The following is a 9,879-nucleotide window of genomic DNA, read 5'->3' as shown; positions in this document are numbered from 1 at the left end:
GTGTGTGTGTGTGTGTGTGTGTGACACACAGACAGACCTGTTGTGTTCCCAGCTGATAATGAAACATTTGAGGAGGAGGAAGTTATGAAAGTAGGCTATGTTAAGGAAGTGTGTGTTTCCTTGTAGGGCCAGAGAGAGAGAGAGAGAAAGAGAGAGAGAGAGAAAGAGAGAGAGAGAGAGAGAGAGAGAGAGAGAGAGGCGCCAGCTGCGGTCATCAGCATACCCCCCCCCCCCCCCCCGTTGTGACGTCATGTGACTGATAACCGCTGTGTGAACTGAACTGTTTCTTTTTGTGAGTGTGTGTCAGTGTGTCTCACACACACTCTGGGTGCAGAGGCTGTTTTAAGAAGTTTACGGATTGTATTAGAGACACCTGCTGTCCGAGGACTGTCTCACCTCTGTGGGTTATGCGTTGCAGGCAGCACGTGTGTCTATTAATGGCTTTATATATTTTTTAGGATATTAAGGAGCAGCCCTGTTGCCAAAACATGTGAAATTGGATCAGTAGGCTAACCGCTGGACAAGACCGGACAGGACAGGTAAGACATTAAGCGCTCTGTTGTTGCGTGTTTGTGCGTGTATTTGACTTGGCTATTCACTTAAACTCAAACATAAGTGCTATGTCATGTAGCCTAATAACTGTTTTATTTACTGATATGCTCTGTTGATGAACTGAAATCTGAATATTAAGGAGATAAGACCTGAGGACCACAATGGAAACAAACCTCTGGACTTTTCTGTGAACTTTTAGCCTAAATACTGTATGTAACTATGTAACTTAAATTGTGCTGTTTACATTTTTGTTTTGGGCTACTAAAGTATCCAAACAATCAATCAATCAAATGGCTTAGATCCAATACAGTTTTCAATTGGTGTTTGTGCATGCATACGTGTGCACTCACTGTAGCCTACCCGTTTCCCCCCCCACCCATGTGTCAATTGTCTAAGTAAAAAGTAATCCTGGGCGCTACACTCCCTCTGCCAACCCGGGGAGAGCAACAGACTGACCTCATGCTTCCTTCCTTCAGTGCATGAGGAGTCCAAGCCGCTCTTTTCACCTGACAGGGAGGAGTTGTATGTTAGCTTGTAGATCTTTGCTTAAAAAAACAAAAAAAAATAATTAAGATGTAACATGTGCAGGAGGTTTGTAGCAAGAATGATAACTTGCGGTAGTGAATTGAGTATGAAGACCCCAATGGAAACAAGCCAATAGGCTTTCTTGGGTATAAATCCTCTTAGCAGACCTTGTATTGAATTTTACTTTCCTGTGCTCTTTTTTGCAAACTATTAAATAAAGTATTCAATCCATCAGTCAATCAGTACAAGTTACATTACATGACAAGTTACAAATAGTAAATTGTAATTACTTTATAAGTAATAGGCTACGTAATTTAATTCATATTAATTTGTACTCCCCCAACACTGGTGGTCTGTGTCTGTGTGTCTCCCTTCATCAGCTCCTGTGAGGTGACCCGGTGACCGTACCTGAGTAAAGTAACTTTCCATCACATGCCGTACGCTGTGAGGTGACATCACATGCTGTACGCTGTGAGGTGACATCACATGCTGTACGCTGTGAGGTGACATCACATGCTGTACGCTGTGAGGTGACATCACATGCTGTACGCTGTGAGGTGACATCACATGCTGTACGCTGTAGTGTGAGGTGACATCGCCATGGCGTCACGTGACAGAGCTACAGTGGAGAAGAAGAGAGCCACGCTGGTATCCTCCAGAACCAGATGGACCGTCGTCCCCAGACACAGCAGCCCTACTACCACCAACAGATACCTGGATGAGACTCAGTCCAGGACCCACAGCAGCCCTACCACCAACACACACCTGGATGAGACTCAGACCAGGACCCATAGCGCCCTTACCAACACTGGCTCCCACACAACACAAGACCCCAGTGATACTCAGGGTATGTAGGCGTACTGCACTGACATCCACATTAATAATATTATTTCATTGTATTAATTGGATTAATCTTTTTACTTTGAGAAGCACCGATCTACAGTACAAAGCCATCAGCTTGTTAACTTAGATCGGCTCTTTTCTCACTACGTCATCTAACTTGTCATTGTCACACAGGAAGTGCAGGACGTGACAGTGTCACAGAGTGGCTAACCACAACCCTCACTGAGTGAGTATGTCTGAGTATCTTATTGCATGTGTGTGTGTACGTGCGTGTGTGCGTGTGTGTGCGTGTGCGTGTGTGCGTGCGTACGCGTGCAATCTGCTGCCATGTCTACCAAATTCATATTCAGCACTATATGTATTTAGTTACATTTCAGTTGTCCAATGTGTGGCAAACTAAGCGGCGATTCACACTATGGTCCCGGGTGCGCACTTGGGACCACTTGGCAGATGTTGTGGTAGTGTGAATGATGCGTACCGTTCCCGGGAGCGGATGGCCCAACCGTCCCCGGGACCGCATGGGGGGAGGGTCTCTGGACCGTTGAAGTATATTCAGATACGGATCGTTCCAATGTGAATGCATGCGTACCTAAAGAAGCATCAACAAAAAAAAAACAGCCGCTGCACGATGCGTAACACCAGCGCAGTATGCGCTGATCTTATTCTGCGGACTACACGTGGCTCTTGGGCTTTGCTTGGCACAGTTTCCAAAGTAAAACAAAATAATAATAATGCTAAAGTAGAATCCATAGCAAACTAATACACTGGAGCACAGAACTGACTAACAGTGAATAGCAGGCAGGCTGACAGTGAAGTAGTATAACGGCAAAAAGCCAAAGAGGCAATGCAATGCAGTGTGTCTGGATTTATTTGAGACAATGTTGCAGAGTTGATGGTCAGTGTCCGGGCACGCCAGCCATCAAGCAAACCGCCATCTGGAGGTTTAAAGTGTGTTATGCAAGTGTACCCGGGTGCGCTGTTGAGTCTCGGGCAATGTGAATCATGGCCATCGGGGACCAGGCAACCGTATTCGGAAACGGTTCCAATGAAACAGATTCAGTCCGTCTCAGTGTGAATTGCCTAAAAGTCTGTGTGGACCAATACATAGAGGGCCAAAAAATACATTCTGCCCACCCCTACTCTAGCTCCACAACTTTGTTACTTTTTTACACCAGTGGTTCTCAAAGTGGGGTCCGGGGACACCCTTATGGACACTCGGGTGTCCTTAAGGGTGTTCCAGGGGGTCCCAACGTTAAATAATTGAACATTCTGAAGCAAATGGACCCTTGCAGCTCTGTAATTCTGAGAGTGGACACATGGAACCAGTTTACACTCATTTGCACGCGAATGGCCACAATGAAAATAAGCACTTAAGCCTTTTTGTTTCATCCTTTTCTCAGATGAGTGTGCACTGCGTGGTGCGCGCGTGTGTGTGTGTGTGTGTGCGAGTGCGTACATGTGCCTACTAGTGTGTGTGTCCCTCCTTGGCTCCTTCTAATCAAGGTGTTGTGTGTGTGTGTGTGTGTGTGTGTGTGTGTGTGCGCGCGAGCGCGCGTGCGTGTGTGTTTGTGTCTTCCTGATGTCCCTCCTTCTAATCAAGATGCACCATTGTGTGTGTGTGTGTGTGTGTGTGTGTGTGTGTGTGTGTGTGTGTGTGTGTTTACAGAGACGATGACAATGCAAAACCCTCCTTGCCTCCCAGCACAGAACACCATGCAGGTATGTTGTTTCCTCTTGAAATGCTGCTTCCACCTTCAAAACACACCTTTCTTTGATCTGTCGTATCACGTCGTAATATCTTTTGCCAACTTCGCTGAAAGCTGATTTTATGAGTCCCTTGTTAGACTTTGATGGTGAGTAGAATTTATGCGTGTCTGAAAATGTTGTAACTACTTGAACACCCCCAGATCTAGAAGCTAACAACCCATCACATCGCACAACAATAAAATGGGGCTTAAAGGATCATTGAATTGTTGATTGATTTAATACTTTATTAGCAGTTTGCAAAAAAGAGCACAGAAAAGTACAGTTCAAGTACAAGGTCTACTAAAAAGAGGATTATAAACACAAGAAACAAATTGGCTATGACTCATTGGGGTCCATTGGTATATAAATATTTCAAAGCAAATGGTTAAAAATATGTGCCTTTACAGAGGATATGCACAAGCATAAAGTGAGTGGCAAATCGAGTTTAACGTTGTTTAATGTTGTTTAATGGGGGTGCATACTTAGTTTAGACTAGTCATTGGTTAGACATGGGTAGGTTTAGGTGTGCTGCCCCGTGGGAGGTTAGGGTTAGGGTGAGGGTTTGAGATAGGTTGTAGTTGTAGGACTAATGACTGGTCTAACCAAATGACTAGTCTAAACGAAGTACTGTCTAAACGAAGTACTGCACCCGTTTAATGCAATCAAATCAGAAAGTAGTTTTTTGACACTCAGTAGGCGTTCCCGCATAACTTCCGGGTACTATGATGATGACGTCACATGCATACACTCTATTCAAAGCGCTTTACAATGTGCATTACATTAACCCATTCACACAACGACGGCAGAGGGAACCATTCAAGGCACCAACCTGCTCGTCAGGAGCAGTTAGGCGTTCAGTGTCTTGCTCAAGGAGACTTAAGTCAGGAGCAGTCCGGGATCGAACCGGGAACCTTACGTTCCCCAAACGGCCACTCTTACCTCCTGATTCCACTGCCGCCCCAAATGCTACTTGATCTGATTAATCAAAAAATGATTCAATAGAATAATTCCTAAGAACATAATTGATAGTTGTAAAAGTAAGAAAGCAGATCTGTCCCAGAGGACCTATTGTGGCAGCGGTGGCCGAGTGGATTGCGGAGCGGGCTAGATATCGGAAGGTCGCCAGTTCGAATCAGCGGTCCGACACGTTAAAATTACCACCGTTGAAGTGCCCTTGGACAAGGCATTGAACCACTACCATGAAATGCTCCATGTGGGCCTGGCTGTAAACAAGTATCTGATGCTTAGTCCAGTTACCCTTGGTAAACTTGATTTACCAGAACGCATTTCTTCTTCTTTCTTCTTCTACCTGACTGGAGCAGGAGGGGAAAACAACAAACAAACAAACAAACATAAAAGAACAGTGTAGCGCCTTTAGCCATAAGTAGAAGAATGATTGGAATGGAGTATAGAAGGAATGTGTGTTGTGGGGGAGGAAGCACTCTGATGTTTTACTGAAGTAAAAGTAGCAATACAACAGTGTAGATGTACACCCTATTACAAATTGTCTTCAGTAAAAGAACAAAAGTACTGCCATCAAAATATGCTATTTGTTTTTCTTTTCTTTCAAGCTGATCTACAGTACAATCTCACAATGTGTTGTGAGTTTGTAGATTACCTATTTTTGAATGTAATGTATGTATTGTATGTAATGTATGTATTACAATACACGTATGTATATACGTAAGTATAAAGTAGTAGCCGGGGAGCCACAGGCCCAAAAGCTCAGCGGTTAAGGATTAACATGTGACGTCATGCCGTACTTTTTATTTGTGTTTTCTCTATTCACTTGGTCATTAAGGTCCACAGATTGAGAGGCCTGCTCTGCTGAAAACATCGCGAAAAAAAGTTAAGGCTATTTTTGTATACCACACTATTATGCAACCAATATAAGGCAAAATGTCATCATGCTTTAAGTAGCATGTTACAATTGTGACATGTCAAACTAGGGGATTTTCATGATTCTGAATCCATTCCAAGCATTTGTTTTGCACGAAAAACACTCCTTGGCCTAAAAACGGCCATAGCTGTCATCACAAATGTGATGAGGTCAGCACAAAAGTGATGAGGTCAGCACATTTGGGCACATTTTGGCAAGTGGCTATGGCCGAATTTAGGCCAAGGAGTGTTTTTCATGCAAAACTAATGCTTGGAATGGATTCAGAATCATGAATGTGGGAAATTGCCTTATATTGGTTGTCTACACTCTACAGTATGGTGTGGTATACAAAAATGGCCATAACTTCTTTTCGCAGTGTTTCCGGCAGAGCAGGCCTCTCATTCTGTGGACCTTAATGACCTTAAAGTACCGGTTTAGACATAGTTTTACTGAGGTTACGTTTAGGAATAAGGTTAGGTTCAGACATAGTTTTACTGAGGTTACGTTTAGGAATAAGGTTAGGTTTAGACATAGTTTTACTGAGGTTACGTTTAGGAATAAGGTTAGGTTTAGGTATAGTTTTACTGAGGTTACGTTTAGGAATACCAGGTGAATACCGTCTGTGTTTTGGGGCAAGTGATTAAGGTATTCAACTGTAGTGGAGTAAAAAGTACAATATTAGCCTCTAGTGGAGTAAAAAAAAATTTTTAAAGGTAAAGAATGGACGTACTCAAGGAATTAAAAGTACCTACTGTACCATTATACAGTAGGCTACACAAGTAGCCTAATTGTAGTTATTTTCCACCACTGCTTATAGATCATCTATTACTGTATTACAGTTGAGACAATTCCACGGTTTGGTTCCATTAAGGTAACAAATTGGATTAGATGACAAAAAAAACGTTATTTTTGGGGGCAACAATTACAAATAAAAAGAATAGAAAAGAACGGAACCAGTTCTACAACAACCAAAGTTCCACATCGGTCAGCTTCATATAAGGGTACAAAAGAGGGAGTATGCCCATATGGACATACTGATGACATCAGTGATCTCCATGTTGTTTATTGGAGAGGACTGTACCCCCCCCCCCCCCCCCCCCCACACACACACACACACACACACACACACACACACTGAGGCCACCCATTCAAACAACATGCAAATCACCACCCTGCACATATCCATGGCAACACTAACTCACTGCTTTGCTTCTCTCTCTCTCTCTCTCTCTCTCTCTCCGTCTCCCCTCTCTCCCCCAGAATCTTCTAATAAATCTTCACCCCTATACCTCCCACAAACCACTTTGTTTTTAATGTCACCAAACAGCCTTTGTATGTTCATTTCCCCCATTTTTTGACTGTTCACGCTTCACTGAGTGTTCAATAGGCAAATCACTCAGATAGATGTGTTGTTGTTTTTTCTTCATTTCCCTGCTTGTGTATGGTGGTGATCTGATAGCAGATCGAAAGCAACTTCTGTCCAGTCATACGGGTCGAGACTGTCAATGTCCCCGATTTTGCTGAGATAACGCTCTCTTTCCTTATTGTTCAGCTTGTCCTGCGTTATGGAGTCCAAGTCTTTCTCTTTTCATTCCAATGTCCGTTCACAGTGTAGTACTAGTACTAGTCATCAAAGATCTAGTTAATGTTCACGAACACAGACCTCATCCGTCATCCACAGCGTCGCCACACATGCATGGGGTGCTGCTGACATTTGGCTGCATGATATGCTTGTGCTGTCCCCACGAGAGCACCGCGTTTGGTCGTGCAGATCGGCATCAAAATAACATTGATTTGTCATAATGTTGGTGCTAAATAACAGTTAAACTCACTGCTAGACCAGGCAGGGAAGAGGGCTGCTCCAGCTCTGAGCACAGCAGATCCACATGGGCACGCATGCAACTCCAGGACGCACGCACAGGCAGAGAACTGTATTATTATGAGGATCGGCTTGGCGCATGTTGTTGCCCCCCCCCCCCGCCCTCGCTGACGTCACATTTCTTTTCCCTTTATCCATATTGTATATATATACAGTATCCATTTTCTATATACAGTATATACCAGTATGACCTAAAGGGCGAGAAACGAGTCGCGTGCACACATCCGCCTGTGTGACGGCAGACTGATGGGCGAGCGCTTTGGCATGGGAGGTCAGGTCAACATATGTAATGAATTCTGTACTGGCCATATATGGACCGTGTCTTGAGTGTTCAGGGTATGATGAGGTCAGACCAACATATGGAATGTCAGAACAGGTCCTTCCTGTTCTGACATTCCACATGTCAGATCAGGTCAGCTCCATATATGGAAATCTAAGGGTTTGAGGTTTGAGGTCAGATGTAGAGTTGCTGGCCGGCTCCATATATGCAGATGTTTGTGATGATCCAGTCTTCTCCATGTATACCTATTATCCAGGTTTATATGAGGTCATTGTTGTGATCTTCATATGGAGATGGCCATATATGGTGGCGTGATGTGTCACGACTCACGAAGCGTGATGTCACGAGGCGTGACGCGTGACCATATATGGAGGTGTGCTGTCACGAGGCGTGACCATATATGGAGGCATGATGTCATGGGGCGTGACCATAATGGAGGTGTGATGTCACGAGGCGTGACCATATAGACCGATTCACAGAGGGTTTCCTGGGTGCGGCCATTACTGAGGTGTACCATTAAGCGCAACAGCACTGATTAGCTACACCTGGCCTACGGAGCACCTGCTCCATGGATTACACCTCAGTAATGGCCGCGCCCAGGGCACCCCTCTGTGAATCGGTCTATAGGCATGGGGTGACTAACTGACGGACGGGAGATGCAGGTTTTCATAGTAAATGCGACCTATGGTCGCAACAATATGAATATACTATTCCTGATGTGATCTTTATTGGTGTTAGAAAAACGCAGATACCGGTAGATACAACAGACAGATAGACATATAATTAATGTGTGTGTGCGTGTGTGTGTGTGTGTGTGTGTGTCCTCTACAGAGCCTCTAAGGCGGAACCTGAGCAGTGAAGATGACTTGGCATTGGGCATTGAAGGTAAACAAAATGTTTTACAAAGTGCTTTACACACAAGGCGCAAGGTACACAAAAGCAAAAAAAAACAAGAAGGAACCATAGACATGAAATGCTGGGGTTGAAATTAGTAGGAGTTAGCACTGAAAGCTAATCTACAAAAGTGCATTTTCCCATGTTTGTCTAAAGTTTGGGGGGTACCAGATCTGGTGTTGTGGCTCTGTGGGCGTCACTCACTTTGCATAAGTAGTTAGACAAATATGAGGCCACGTACTGTCCTCCTGAGTCCTGAGTATCTTTAAGATGCCAAACATTTTGCTCAACCCTGTCTTCTTCCCTGAGCAATTAACAGTGTCACATGGTTCCATTCATATGTGTGCATGCATTCATTGGTGACAACACTATCAATGCTAATCAGTAGCAAACAGCTTCTACACTCACTCAATGACTCAAACAACATCACACTAAAAGCTTTTACATGTAACAGCCTGAACTGTATGCCGATCACGCGCGCACGCGCACACACGCAGACAGACAGACAGACAGACAGACAGACAAGACAGCAGGGTGTTTACATAGAGATCAGTCCATCACATGGTTTAAAGGCACAGTGTGTGACACAGTGGGGTGATTTAAGGCCATGCTTGCAGGAGAGCTCACAGGGCTTTGTGTCCTAGGACAAAGTATGCAGTATAGCTTTCAGTCCACTGACCTCTTTAACTCCACAATGTTAAGTGATGCTTATGTTCTCTTTGGGCCGCTACAGAACATCAGCCAGTATAGGCTACGCCTACTGTACGTGTACATTACTTAGCAGGTCCAGCCTGTTGACGCTTTTGACAGAGTTAGCAGAGTGTTAAATATACAAAAAAAGCCACAAACAATATCAGCACCCTGGATTTTAAATCTGGAACATTTTAGCAGCACAAATTGTGTATGGGGGTTTTTCCTTGACAAATGATGGAGAGTTGGTAACCAAATGGACCCTTATACTGTAGGTCTTTAAAATGAAACCATTCAGTTTACCTTCTCAAGAGTTAAATTATTTATTGTTAAACATCTGTATTATTTGTTGAATTGTTAATTATCAACGTTTGCCTGTTATCTATCTATACAAGTATTGGATCTGAGATGCTAAATCTCATCAAATGGTGGTCCGGGGCTCAAATAACAAATAAATAATGGACCTTGATATGAAAAGGTTTAAAACCACTAGTCTATAGTGCGTTATCTTTGCTTCGTCAAGCTGTTACATAACGACAGAGATGACAGCGCACATAAAGGTGAGCTACGATGGGACTGTGATGACGGGAA

The 9,879-nt window shown here is 43.9% G+C and overlaps 1 protein-coding gene across 1 annotated transcript in view; it reads left to right on the top strand.

Annotated features, from left to right (window-relative positions):
• Positions 1-374: 374 nt before the first annotated feature.
• Positions 375-9,879, top strand: part of itprid1 (ITPR interacting domain containing 1) — a 51,405-nt gene continuing 41,900 nt past the window's right edge. Inside the window, exons 1-5 of the mRNA XM_083772265.1 lie at positions 375-539; positions 1,458-1,924; positions 2,095-2,146; positions 3,587-3,639; positions 8,536-8,589. Coding sequence (XP_083628391.1) covers positions 1,678-1,924; positions 2,095-2,146; positions 3,587-3,639; positions 8,536-8,589 — 406 coding nt within the window. The 5' untranslated portion in view covers positions 375-539; positions 1,458-1,677. The remainder of the gene's footprint in view (positions 540-1,457; positions 1,925-2,094; positions 2,147-3,586; positions 3,640-8,535; positions 8,590-9,879) is intronic.

The sequence above is a fragment of the Protomyctophum parallelum genome (genome assembly GCF_964188405.1).
Source record: "Protomyctophum parallelum genome assembly, chromosome: 8".
Taxonomy (NCBI): domain Eukaryota; kingdom Metazoa; phylum Chordata; class Actinopteri; order Myctophiformes; family Myctophidae; genus Protomyctophum; species Protomyctophum parallelum.
The sequence above is the reverse complement of the archived record's forward strand: the minus strand, read 5'-3'. Positions and strand labels throughout refer to the sequence as shown.